This window comes from Dendroctonus ponderosae, unplaced genomic scaffold (genome assembly GCF_020466585.1).
Source record: "Dendroctonus ponderosae isolate FM_Combo_2020 unplaced genomic scaffold, Dpon_F_20191213v2 Dpon_F_20191213_2, whole genome shotgun sequence".
Classification (NCBI taxonomy): domain Eukaryota; kingdom Metazoa; phylum Arthropoda; class Insecta; order Coleoptera; family Curculionidae; genus Dendroctonus; species Dendroctonus ponderosae.
This window is the reverse complement of record NW_026018165.1, coordinates 11,884,359-11,899,203: the sequence shown is the minus strand read 5'-3', so window position 1 is coordinate 11,899,203 and position 14,845 is coordinate 11,884,359. Positions and strand designations below refer to the sequence as shown.

The following is a 14,845-nucleotide window of genomic DNA, read 5'->3' as shown; positions in this document are numbered from 1 at the left end:
TCAATATAACGCCACCAAATTATTGGTTTAAATTTGTAATTATTAATGAAAGTTGATTCAAAATTTTCCATAAATAAATTACTGAAAAATGGGGAATTATTATATAAAATATTATTATTCAGGAAATTCACATTTTTGAGGCGAAATACCCAAAAAGAAGTTTGTAAAAAAATAAAAAATAATCGTAATTTCTTACGTTTTGTAATGAAATTAATAACGTAAAGAAAAATGAAAAGTTGTCGAAAAAAAAACTTTTAATTGAAGTAGTAGAGATGTATTTAGTAGGCATTTTAGAATACCTGTTGAGATTGGATATAATATAATTAAGTAGTTCGAAAATGTTCTTTTCAAAAAAATATTAAATCGACATAAAGAGAGATAAAAGCACACACCAAATAAAATCAACGCGCTATGGCTGCAAAATCTAGAGAATATGTACAACAAAATAGGCAGGAAATCAATTTTTACTGCTAGTCATACTCTAGTTTTCGATATTCCTAACATGCTTCATATCATTTATACCAACAGCCGCATCTCTAACGATGCTCAGCAAGATCTAGTTAACCATAAATATAATATCGATCGTGCAAAGTGGACTCTATCCTCTTCATAACAAAATGCATGAACGAGATTTACATAAATTTGCCTTCGAGTTTGATAACGTTGAATCGACTTGGTGAATCAACGACAAATGATTCAATTAAGAACGGCTCCCTGTTTGCGCCAAACTTAATCAACATTGAAATTGGGTACTAATATTGGATTGCTGAGTTGGAAGCATGAATCCATTAAATATTCGATACCTCGAAGGCTGCAATGAACAAAGCGAGAAGAGCCACGTGAAAAAATTATCAAAATCTTCCAATTCAAATTCGGTGTAGTGCTCGAGGCGATTGTGGATTAATTAGTGCAACTTGGACACTCCTACCTTGTTCGGAACATACACGCTTTAATTAAAGTGAATTATGAATTAGAGGAACAAATGTCGAAAATTATACGGTTGTGTATATAAATTCAATTTCGCAACAACGCCTAATATTTAGCCATTTGCTGTAAAAAACTAAAGTGATATTTCATGGGACTAATTTCTTGCTTGGTCAAAAATATGTAAGTAATATTACATTAGACAATGTAAGCTGATAATGTTCTTATTTACTAAGAAAGTTTCATGACATAGAGAGCGTAAGCGGAACTAAGTTTAAATCACAGTTTTCAGCTTGTTAAATAATAACAACTCACAAAAAAATCATAGTTATCGACGATAATGTCGTAAGATGGTCTTAAGTCGGTTGTAAATTTATGAGAACCAACTATTAAAATCAAAACAGAATTTTTTTTTAAAGAATTGTTTTACGACCAAAAACCCAAATGGCTTCAACCGTTCCACTTTAAGTAGAAACTGCAATTTTCATTCGATTGATTTTCCCCTTAAGTTGCATCTTTAACTGTGATGTATTTGTATAACCACAACTCATTCAAGTTTTAGATGAAACCGTGGTGGATTTTGTATTTACTCCCATATATCCTCTATTACATATTTTTTTTATGAGAGTTGATCCTTAAAGTACCCGAGTGTCCCAAGAAATGAAATGCATAATTGTCACGGTGATTAGAGAATGTAGACATGTATAAACATAGCTGAATTATAACTTGTGTTATGAGAGCTAGTGGCTGTAAACGGCATAAACCGCATGCCAATTAGTTTAGCGTTCCAATTTACTGTTTCAATCCATTTTACGACCAAACGTATTTAATTTTAACTTACTTTTTTCAAGGTTACAAGATTGAAAATTACATTCAAATTTGAAAAATACAATGGTGTCCAAGTAGAACTAATTCCAGTCACTTCTAAGCTGCCATTATCAGTTATTATACTTTTGTAATACGAATTAGATACTAAAGACAAAATGTTAGCTTTATAGCAAACCTTGGAATGTAAAATCTCGTGTAAACATCAATTACTTCAGCATACAACTCGCACTATTACCAAATGCAGTTTTTGTAATGAGACTTTTACAACCACTTTTTTTAGGCCAATTTTAAAATAATTGGGAAGCAGTCAGTGCGTCAGATTGAAATCAGGCTCCAAATTCCTCAAAGCTATAACATCTAGTAAATTACGAAAAATATGCAACTGCAATTAAACGTGCCTTCAAACAATCCTTGCGTCGCAAAAATACTGATAAGTCTAAAAAAAGTCATATATTATACTTATATACATAGAGCAACAGACAAAAATTTAATTGAGGTATTAGAGGCCTGAATTATTTGAACGTTGCTGGCACCTAAAATCAAGCGCAGAGTTAAAAGCAGATCTCAGTCATAGCGTAAGATTAATGATTAATGATTAAAGAGCTGAACAACAATATGAATTTATTAATAGAGGGCAATGAGAAACCATTATATTTCTAATAGAAAACAATAGTTGTTCGGGAATCTGGGCCAGCGGAGCGCATCAAATGTATTTGCTGAGAGAAGTTCCCTGTTCCGTTTCAGAGTTTATTTGACTTATCCCTGTTTGAGTTGAATGTTATGTTGAATATTGTCCCAGATTAACCAGAACTGTGATCGGCTTTTAAAGACCAACACGCACTGGAGGACTGCATTGCAATTTAGTAGCACTTAGTATACAAGATAATATGCTTTTTCATAGTTTTGGTATTATTGGAGGCATTGAATCCAGAAATATTAATACCAGAAATACTAGTTCAGAAGAGGGAAGTATTTTAGACTAAACAGGCACAATATGTGCCAAAATTGACCCGCAAAATGATATATGTATTACCGATGTAGGCCGCACCCCTACTTGTTAGCGTGGTAGTTTAATCAATATTTAGAATAATTATCCCGGCCATCATAGCAATCCGCTTTGAAATCATCTTTAATTGATTTCGGAAATAGGTCTAGATAATTGATTGAGCATATTAGAATGAACGGCAATGTGTATGTGTCCACTCTAAATAGTGCAATCTGGTTTTCAGCGCGATACATATACGATGTATACAGCACGGTTTTACATGAGAACTTTCACGTGCAGACCTGCATTAACATTCCATCCAATTTCGATGATTTCAGATGTGTGTTTTACCGATTAAATGTTTAGATTATACAATGTGAATAAGCGTGTTTAAAATGGTGGATAATAATAGCTGGGAAGCTTGCTAACCAATCTTCTTAAACAATCCAGTTTGTGGTGGGTGTCCACCAAACAAAATTATATGTACACAGGGTAATTGAGTGTTGGCGTCATTTCTCTAGGGGTGTTTATGGAGGACAGGAAAAATATTTTCAAAAACTGATATATCTGCAGGAAATTAGAACAGAAGGACGGCAACAATGTTTTTCAAAGTAATACGCTTCATTAACATTACTGTACATACTTTCCTGACTGTGTTTCAATTCCTGATAGATAGAGACAATAAATGACTGAAACCCAGGAATTAATTTTGATTTGGAATTAACATTACTTAAATACCTGTTGCTTCTTAAACATCAGAAACTCAAGTAGCCATAGATAAACACAGAGAATGAGGTGGAAATGCAATGAAGTAGGTAGGTTAGGTTATGGATCAATGATGTGTTTACAATTAAGTTATTACATCACAAGAGGTGTTCGAAGTCCTGCTCGTTTCACTCCAAACATTTTTGTGTCCCAATCACTTTGAGTCTGAGCTCACATTTTGAGCAGCTTCTCGTATTCGGTCAATTAAATCGTGCTCAATTTGTACCGGTGTTCAATGGACCAGATATTTCATGTGTCTTGTGTATCTTACATAAATGATAATAATTTACACAATGCTCCAAGTACTTTTGGAAGGCTCTGCTGCAATTATGTCAATACATGTTCCCCTATGTCTTTCGTCCAGTGACTCTGACCACACTGTGCAATTACCGCTGTAATTTTTCAAAAAGTGATTTTTCAAAAATACGAAGGAAATATCCTCAAATAGATACAAGTTATTTAGCGCCGATGTCAATTAATAATGGTAGGAAAACTGTCTGTTACAAGCAAATAAATTAATTACCCTAATACTTTATTTTGGAACTTCTAACGACGGCGCATTATAACTTGGAAAAGCGTGATAAAAGCCCACGATGGACCCTGTTTAACACGAAAGTCCTCCCGGTGGAAAGTGCTTAGATAATCATTAAACAGAAAAAGTTTCTGTCAGATTGAGACGTGCAAAAGGTGCTCTTTGGGAAAAGCCGTAAAAGTTGGATGATAATAATAAATTTAATTAGAGATTCGAAAAGCATTTAAGTTAGTATGCTGTTTTACTGTATCAAAAAGTATTGAGGTTTAATAGTTGCAACTGTGTCTAAGTTACGAAACTTAAAGTTTAGAAGACGAGACTTAAACGTGAGGTCAAGTATATTTAGAGATACACTTTTCTGATACGCGGTATCGCTTCAAGTGTCTGATTAAGCTTGCATTTTTTAAGAACGGTGCTTTACTTTTTATGCATATTTGCATTCATACTGCACAAATGTTTGAAGGCAATTTTTTTAGACAGTACGAATAGTTTAAAGAATTTCGAATAAACGATAAATAATTCTTAATGAAATGGAAACGAATAAAACGAAATACATTCATCAAAAGCAATAAATGCATTTTCTCAAAAAAAAAACTTTAAACAGGTAATTACGTTTAAGAAACAAGAACCTATTAAGTGTTCTCTATACGCACTTGCTTGTGCTGGAAAAAAATGTGAAACTGAACCTGAAGACCGCCATCATGATAATGGAAAATAAATACTCATTACAATGAAAGCTAAAAAACAAAAAGCAATTGTGAGTAAATCAATGTAATGTAACCCTTGAAGATTTACATTTTTATGTTCGATTATTATCCGAAACGCTGATATTTTTTTAGAGAACAGCGGTCGATCAGAGAGCGGGCGAATTTCAATTCGTATATCTGAATATTGTCAGGAAAACCCACTTTCCTCAAGTGACTCACTTAGAACCAGCAGGTTCATGGGAAGATTAATATCTTTTGCTGCAAATATTTTAACAGGATGCTAAACAGTTTCTCATTTATAATAGAGTTTAAGGATATTTTGCGGCTATTGTTTGCAACTGATACGCTTCAGGGGCTTTTTGGCCGTTGTGGAAAATAATTTTGTTCTATGGCTTAGCAGGCGAAAGTAGATTCTTTGCCACAACGGCCAAGAAATACCGAAAAATTCACCTGTTATAGTAAAATCGTTTTTGTTAAATAAAATACCATATTCGTACTTGTATTCCCAAATTCAGTAAGTAAAAGCTTTAAGATTGTATGAAAACTAGGATTTTATGAACATACTACAATACCTGTTAACCGCTTGTTGCGGAGCCAAAATAAGTCATCAGAAAGTAACTTTGAATTTCAAAATTATTTTAAAAGTGAAATATATACTGCAGAAATGCGAAATGTTTTGAAATACGTTATTTTCCTACCGTTGTCGAAAGAAAGTCGGTTACATCTGGGATAGTGTATTTTAAGAACTTTTTAGTAAGTAAATTTAACTGAACTTTGTTTAGTTGAAATGGCAATGAAAAATAATTGCGTTGTTAAATAGTTAAGAAAATTGATATATCTAAATAAAATATGTTAATTTCGTAATCGATGCAATAAATTATCATATCTTTTTTTCATATAAATAGAACTTTAAAAAGACCACTGCAGTGTTTCAAGAAGTCAAAATATTCCCTGAGAATTGAGTAAAACACATGCAATAGAGGTAGGCTTACAGAAGGGCCGAATCGTGAATTTCATAAAAAATAAGTTTTTAAAACACCATTAAAAAATTGATCAGTACTTTTTTATAACCTGTTCTCATCGCATAACAAATACCTAATAAAATTGCAAAATAGAATCATAAAGGCTAATTAACCACTTTAACAACGACCTAACGTAAAACGCTGAATTATCTCTAGGGCTTTTTAAAGTCCAGTCATAATTTTGCAGAGTAAATGGCCCAACTTTTTTAACGTTACTGTTATGGTCAAGGGTAATTACCTGTACGATGTCTCCATGGCTTTGGCCGTTGGCAGTAAACGTGAGATGGCACAGGAAAGGCAAACGGGCGTCCGGACCTTTAATGACACGTAAATCGTACGTTTTTCCTACGTCCCCGTAATACGTCCGGTTGCAGGCTGTAAATAAATAAATATGATTGATTAGATGAAAAACAACAAAAACAAATTGTCTTCGGCCTGGCAATTACATGTGTTGTAACTTCTATTAATGAACTCTCTTATGCATTTAAATCGATAGTTAGAGAATATTTCACTATGCTAATACAGTGTGCTCGGGTTAAGAACTTAACACCATTGCAAAACCTTTACTTTTTTACTGATTTCAAATCTTCTTTCTTTGATCGTTTGATATTTAAAATATGTATTCAGTTAGTGAATCCATTGGCTTTCCACCGGGGGTATGGGAGTATCATTCGGACATTTTTTATGAACAAAATAGTGGTTTGCTACTAGACTTTATGTCATGATCAAACAGTTTTAAATACGCTCGTACAAGCGGTTAACGGTTCAACGAGTCACTTTAGACACAAATGCATTTTAAAGCCAGTCTACAACTTTCAAGAAACAGAAACTAGACTTTAGAGGCATGAATCCTAGATGTATATTTTCAAATTGTAGTTCAATAGTAGCTTAAAAAATGCTAATAAAATCCAAGCATTTTAAACCCTTAAACATTACGACTCCGAGAGGAGAAATTGTAAAAACGACGGAGAAAAATAAACTCCTTTTTTCAACATTCGCTAATTAAGGTTAATTGGGTGCTCGCCAAGATTTCCTGATTTGAACTATTTGCACTTTTTCCTTGAGGTTGCCAAAAATCAAAATTTACACATGCCAAACAAATTAAATTCAGAACCTTAAACATCAAATATCTTATTGCACGAGAGAAACTTGAAGCAATGTGAGGGATGAACTTTAACATCCCCCAGTTTATTGTTTGGCAAATAAAGGTTGTTATTTTGAAAACCTTACTCTTTTCGGCATTGACTTTAAAGTTGGTGTTGTTTGCAGAATGTATATGCAATGCGTATGAGCCTGCTTTTGTATATACCTTCCTGCAGTTTAAAATTACTACCAATTTACATTTGGATCATAAATTACATTAAAAACGACTATATCAACTTTAGAGTTTTTGGTGCTTCTGAATCGAAACTTGAATGCCTTTTAATCTCTTGACCCAAAGATCCATTTAACATTTTTATGATGGTATTAAGGGGTGCAGAGGGTTGTGACAAAAAGATGTTTAAAATGTTTTCGATGTCCCCCATTCTATCTCAGCTGATACGGTTTTAAGATTGTAAATTCGTATTCGCAGTCGCTCGCTTTGAAATGATAACAATGGATACATTGTGCTATAGAAGTAAGTTTTTTGATCATTGAAAAAATTCACTATGTGTACTGATCAACACAACAACTTTTAAAATAGAGCTGCCTAATAAGAGCCTTGTTTACTGCCTACCGATTCTCCAAGGAAGCTTTGCACCTCAAAGAGTACGTTTTAGAACTGGGTACATAAAAATAATGCAATTCCAATATGCTTAAAATTGCAAATTAATAATATCCAAGTTCACCCACCCCCTCAAACTTCTGCGAGGGGCCAGTTTAGTTGAAATCCCCGCTAAAACTAATAAATTTTTGCCTGAAACATTTTGCAGTCTGCAAAGAAATTGCGATGAAAATTTACATTTTGTTAATCCCAACACTTCAAAAATTTGTGAACAATTAAATTGCAAATTCAGATTGAAAAGCCGATGGAGGAACCTTTGAAACTTCCAGCATTTTAAAATGCAATTACTTCAAATTCGGGCATGATATTACTTCGAAACTCTAGACGCAAAATTATTTTTCGATAAAGTAAAAATATATTATTTTACAACTTAACGTGTCGTTCTTTGTTACGCTTTCTGCGCAAGTTTCGCAATTAATTCAAATTAGAATACTGTAAATTAACTAAAAACTTATCCATAAAGTCCACTGTCAACATATCTAGTAAATGTCGTAGTTTTAACATGGTATTCAATAAGGATGTTTAAAGTTCATTGAAGAACAGTACAATAATCCTTAGATGTTGTGAGAATTTGTGGTATCGCTATTAAGTAAAATATGTGCTGTGTAATTTTTGTTATGAACAATATAGCCTCTGGCACGACGCGCAGAATATTTTCCTAACACTTCCCTGATCAAAATTATTAACTCTGAGGATAGATGCATTACATGCAAAATTGAATTGAAAATGTGTCCGAAAGCCACTATGAAAGCCCGCACCTAAGCCAGCAAAGAAATGTTTTAAGTTGCCACGTTATTTCATAAGAAACATTTATATTCCTGTGTAGTATATATGTTACAGACCGTATATGTAAAACCGGCAGTATAGAAAATGACTAGTCCGTATATAAACGGACTGAAGATTTCAGTCTACATGTATAAAAAATGTATCCTTCAGGAAACGGACTAGTCGGTTTGTAAAAGGACTAGACTGTTTCTATACGGTCCAACTTCGACTAGTCCATATGTAAACGGACTAAACCCCGGTTAATGCAGACTTTATGCAGTTTTAGATTGGCATTTATTTTAAAAAGGCGGCAAAAAAATTAGATATCGAATGAACTCATCGATGCAACGTCGTAAAACATATATTTTAAAATTTGAGTTTATATTATTAATGACTACATCTGATTTACTTTTGTAATTTTATATCTGAAATATATCATATTTAGCGTCGCCTTTAACAAAGAACAAACTATTTTTACCACAATTTTTGCAGTTAACAGTTGAAAATGTAAACACCACATAAAACATCATTGCGCTTGAACAAACGGTCTGGATAGCAATCGTCCGTATATAAACGGTCTAGTCTGTATATTAAATGACATGTCTTTTTGCATACGGTCTGCTGTATTAGGCCGTATATATATAGCCTAGTCTGTATATATACGGTCTGATTCTATATACTCTGTAACATATACATATCGGAGAAGCTTTTATATCGTCCTATGCAATAAAGTTCTGACCTTATATTTTATATATTTTCTATTCAATATATTTTATGATACTCTTTGAGTTAAAGAGTGCCACTAATTTTCAATTAAAAGCTCTTTCAAAGCCCTCTGTAGGTACTTCTTGCAAATTTACGATTACACTTCCGTAATACTCTTGCAAAAGTATCGATTTTGTATTAAACCAAAAGCTCCCGGACCTTTCTTTTAAAACTTATAAGCCTTTGATCTGCCATCTCCGTATCAAGTAATCGGCGAACGAGTGGTTTTCTGCCGGTAAGCCCCAATGCCCCCATTTCGTGCAATTTTGCGATTTCCAATATGTAGTTTCGGTTAGTAGAGATGAACGTACTATTAAACTAAAGGGTTATATCTTTTTGATTGAACCGGAATATCCGACTTGGTTAGGTTCCGCTATAGTAAATCTTTTCAGGAATTCAAGCATCTGAAATAAAACGATGACCGTTAGAAGTTACACCGATCACTCCATGCATATTGCGGTGATCTGTGATATCGTTTGCGTTTTTAATCTTACCCCTAGCACTTTCATTGCAGGTGTAAATAATTTCTCTTCAAACAAAATTTTTGTGTAAAACATAAACCGGAAAGTTTATTGGGATCTTTATTTATTAGAGTCTAATAGTATACACAACCAGGCAATTAGGTATTGTGCTGTCTGAACTCTTCTTTTGAGGTTTATAGTAATTTTACGATTTGTAAACATAAACTTCCGTTTTCCAAAGACTATCCAAGTTAGTCTTATCCTTCTCTTAGTATCCGCTGTTTGGTTTTCTTTTCCCATTCTTATTGTGTGTCCTAAATATATAAACTTTTCTACAGTTTAAAGTTTTGCGCCATCTATGTATGTTTGTTTCGAATTGTTACTTAAGATTTTGGTCTTTGAAAGAACATTTCAAAGACCCGATCATTTTAGAGGCATCGCTCAGTTGATTTAGCATCTCTCGCAGTTCCTGTATATTGCTACTTATTATGACATCATTATTATGACAATATCATCAAAAATGTCACATTTATGGTAAGCATGAAATTTTCTGTTGTAAAAATAAAATTTCCTTATTAACTTGTTCAGAAGTTCGTCCATTCCTTTAACTAAAAGATTATTTAGTGGTGATCGGTGCTATTCGCTATGCCGGAATGCCCCAGTAGGTGAATAAACTACCTTAACTTCATTTCATGTGCCTGAATGAAAGGCAGAACAGAATAGAAACAAGTCATGAATATTTAATCAACGACATATTACTTTCCGATACTGCGCCAGGAAATCGCCCATATTTCTCGATTTTTATTGAGCTTAAGAATTTAAAATTTAACAATTTAGATATCGAGTGGTATTTATTGTACTTGGTACCATTTTTAGTGCCTTTTTATTGATCCATTTATTAACTCTATTCAGCTGTGTTGTGGCTATAGAAAGTCTCTGTAAATTGGGACCAAAAATTACTCTTTTTGCTGAAATAACAGGATTTTTAATAAGTTTCAGTTTACAGCTACCAAATTAAATTTAATTACTATTTAAATTTATTTAAACTATTTAATCAAACGAAAGTGCTTAATAGTAGAGAGCTGTTTTTTCATGTTATTCAGCTATTGGTATTCCACTATCCGTTTGAAATTGCTATTAAGCAACTTATTTGTTTTCAGTTTCTTACAAAAAGTTAGTATATTTGCGTTTTCAACTCGATTATACAATTTAGAGCAGAACTTAAAATTAATTGCATGATTTGAAATATAGAAGTTTACGTTACATACGTTTTTAAAACAAACTGTCACAGCTTCAATTTTAGAAATAAATCACGTTTCTTTGCTATTCAACTTGTCTAGAGACGCACATTTCTTAAAAAGTAAAATTTCGGAAACCAGACACACGCCATACACGGTTGAATAAACTATTTAATTCTAATTAAATTATTTGCCTAAAACCCTTGATATTTTGAAAGATGGGTTAATAACTTAGGTCTTCAATGTGGGCCTTCAACCGTAAATACTGTGGCGAAATATGCGAAGGTATTCTGTATGCTACTTTCATTTTGTATTTTAGTTTAGTTACGAACTGAAATAAAGATGAAATTGTGATGCATTCTTGGAACATGTTATGGAAATTTCGTTTGATATGTATTAAAAAAAAAGTTCCAGCAACTAATCTAATTTTTTAATAAATGAAAATGGCCAATAACTTATAGAAGCTCATCATCTCATCAGCCAAATAATGGCTCGTCGTATATTAAACAGCTGAAAATTTCAAAAGACTGATTTTCATATAAATAAAAGAATACGTATACGATTGCGAAAAAAAATTAATTCTCAAAAATCTGGCTTTGCAATTTCTACGGTTAATTTTGAGGAACAAGTCTGAAATACAGAGGTTCTAAATTTTTTTATTATCTACAACTTTTGTATCGAGCGTTTTTTGCTAGGAGATTACGTTATCACATTAATGAATGAATATCACACAATGAAGAAAATGTGTTTTTTATTACAGAAACAAACGCATTTTCTACATTGTGAAAACATAGTATTCAGTTGTTTAATTCTAAATATAATATTGAATCGATATAACTGACTAGTTCCAATTATAAAATTTTCATTCCTGGATATCGCTTCTAACTGGCTGGTTTCAATTATAAAATTTTCACTCCTGGATATCGCTTCTAACTGGCTAGTTTCAATTATAAAATTTTCATAAAAGTGATATCTAATCAAATATTTGTTTTCGCCAAAGCTGACCCCCACATATGAATGAAGTGTATATATCCGACAACATAAATTAATAGTTATGTACTGCAATATTTAATCTCGCTGATAACCCGGTTCATGCTTCATGTTTGACCTTGTTTATGAATCATTGAAACAGTAGTTTCGTGTAAGTGAAACTGAAGACACGCCATGGTTTTGTTAAAAAATGCAGTGCTTTTGTTGGTTCTGTTGTGTGAATCTTGCAATTCAGAACACAATTTTATGATTACTTCTGGTTGGTATAAAGCAAAGAAGAAAAGTGATAAAGTGGTAATAAAAAAAGCGCACAGTCTTGGACCTGACGTTATTCCGCGAGCATCGACGTATATTAGGATAGGCGGTACTGTACCTGTTTTACCATCGGGAGCTATTCATGATCTGGTGCATTTAATAGATCTAAAAATAACATCTGCTGTAATCGAAAAAGTTCATGCAGGTGCCTTTCAGAACTTGCCTAAACTATCGAAGCTCAATCTACAAGATAATATCATTCAAGATATTCCGTTTGGAGTCTTCAACAAACTGAACATATCCGTATTGTTCTTGAACAAAAATGAAATATCTACAATCGACAGTGATGCTTTTGATGATATGCCAAATTTAACTAAAATCAAACTGAATTCCAACAAACTATCGACATGGAGCAGTGAGTGGTTCAAACGCACCCCCCGACTTGGCACAATATTAGTGCGAAGAAACGCCATAGAAGAAGTGCATAAATATGCCTTCAAAAACTTGGCAACTAATGAAATTAAAGCTTTGAATATTTACTTAAGCAAAAACCTGATTAGGACTATTCATCCTCAAGCTTTCAGCGGTATAGCGAAATGGGGCGACGTTTTTCTGGACCGCAATCAACTCACACAGTTAGAAGGGGATATTTTTGAAAACGTTCAAAGTATCAGGAAACTGAATTTATCGAGAAACAATATCAGCGGTATATCGGACAATCTCTTCAAAACTGTTAGATCAGTAGAAATGTTGGATTTAACAGCCAATCATCGGTTAGAATGTGTTCCAGTCATAGTGGCCAAGCAGGTTCAGAAGCTGCAGCTAGAAAACATCAGAAAACTAACATGTGCATGTGTGAGTGACTTGTCGAATATTACGAAGTTACTTGGTACTGAAAAGTGCTAATATAGTTATAGCCGAGTTAAAGGTAAATTGTCCTGACACAATTTCCACATAAAATGTTGAATATAGCACGATATTTGCCTGCGGTTTAGGGGCCGTCTTGGCGGACTAAATTGCAATGGCTTCTTTTTTAATTTTACTAGATGAGGTGAGAATTAGCTTAGATTTAAAGAATAACTGTAGTATTTTAATTTTATCAAAATGGGCAAAATTACATATACCACTACTTTTTCAAAATTTCACACCCCACAACGCCTGGCAAATGTATCTAATAAATTGTTGCATTTTCAGAGCATTTTTTATTGCAATAATTTTCGTATTCTATTTAAACGCTTAAGTAATTGCTGCGGATACTGCAATTATTTTAAGCAAAGCAAATTTCTTGGGCAGTTAAGTATAATTCAAGATTAACCTATTTAGCTTCGTGATAGGTGGAAGTCCACACATTTTTCATTGGCTAGAATTTGAATTTATTAAACCATCTGTATGTAATAACTAAAATCGCTTTTGAATACAACTTTCTTCATAAACAACTAGAAAATAATAGCTTCATCATTATCGCCAATACTTATTAAAGTTGTCGAAGTCGTCTTCATTACTTCGGTTCCATTTTTTCGTGTTTTGAACAGTTTAACATGCAATTCAGTTCTGTCTTCATTTCGGAAAAGTCTATTGTTTTTTTTTGAGCAAATTGCAGATGTAGCTTATCTTTTTGTCTGGAAAATGTGTAGTTTGATTTAATCTGTGACAAAGTAATTTATTATGTTCTGTTATGGTGTTCTGTTATGTGTATAATAGACTGACACTATTTAAGCATAGTTTTTTCTTTATTTTTGCGCCATAGTGATTTTAATGTAAACAAATTTCTGGTGAAATCTTGGATATTCATGTTCATGTTTATTCTTGTTGAATACAACAAACGTCTTACCAATAAGCTTAATCCGTTCGTTCCAAAATCAAAAAGTTACCGAAATTTATTTATGCATATCACAGTTACCGGTCAATAGTCCGCCTTAAAAATTTTAAATGCATAGTTGCAAAACCCTCAAAACTATCATGACAAATGTTTGCTAACAAAATAGGCAACTTGCAATCTTTCTGATATTATCATGTTTGTTTTTATCCCAAGAAAATATTGTTAATCACTTACAAAAAATGTTTTTGAAGAAGGAGCTATCAGGCGTATGGAGTAACAATTATAGCAAATCTTCCCAATTTTCTAATATCTAAAAATTTATAACTGTTGCTTATTTTCTTTCGGTGATTCAAACTCTAATTTTTCTACGACGCCAATACTGCACAACTTCTAATAGTAATCATAGCAGCTTTACTGCAAAACCCCGAGGTAGGCTCCAAAATCGCATTTGAGAGGCACATTGCCCTCAAAATTCATAGCTTTTCCTGTTCAGCTACACTCTAGCTTTTTAAATTTGATTTCAAATGAGTTTCAAGGAGCTGAATGATGGTGATCGGTTTTATGCACGCCTGTCAGAGTAAAACCTTGATATTAAACGAAAATTGAGTTTTGAGAGGAAGCTCGTTTTGGAAAGTTTTTAGAAACGACGCTAGTTTTAAAAAATAATTCGATGTTACCATTTATTTAAAACATATCGTAAAAGGTAATAGCGATATACAATACAGAAAAACCTTTTTCATATTGTAGGTACTTATAATTTTTTTTAAATGTTTCTCTACCAAGAATTTTCCGTAATGCTTAAAATTTGTATTATTATTAATATGATTATTAAATTAGTCGAAGGTGTTGATGTATTTATTCTCTTAGCTACTACCGCTGTTAATGCAAGTATACCCTCAAAACAGTAGTTTTTAATGTACTTATAGACAAAACTCATTAATGTCTCTCATACCAAGTGTAATTCCAGCAAAGGCAAGGGAAAAAATTGTACTGCTAGCAAAAATCCGCACTCTCAATAAAAACG

General features: G+C 32.9%; 1 protein-coding gene across 1 annotated transcript; it reads left to right on the top strand.

Moving 5' to 3' along the window:
- The first annotated feature begins 11,851 nt into the window (after positions 1–11,851).
- LOC109544629 (leucine-rich repeat-containing protein 15) lies at positions 11,852–13,723 on the top strand. Its single transcript, XM_019914935.2, has one exon. It carries the CDS (start codon positions 11,922–11,924, stop codon positions 12,906–12,908), a length of 987 nt encoding a protein of 328 aa, XP_019770494.2. The 5' UTR covers positions 11,852–11,921; the 3' UTR covers positions 12,909–13,723.
- Positions 13,724–14,845: the final 1,122 nt, after the last annotated feature.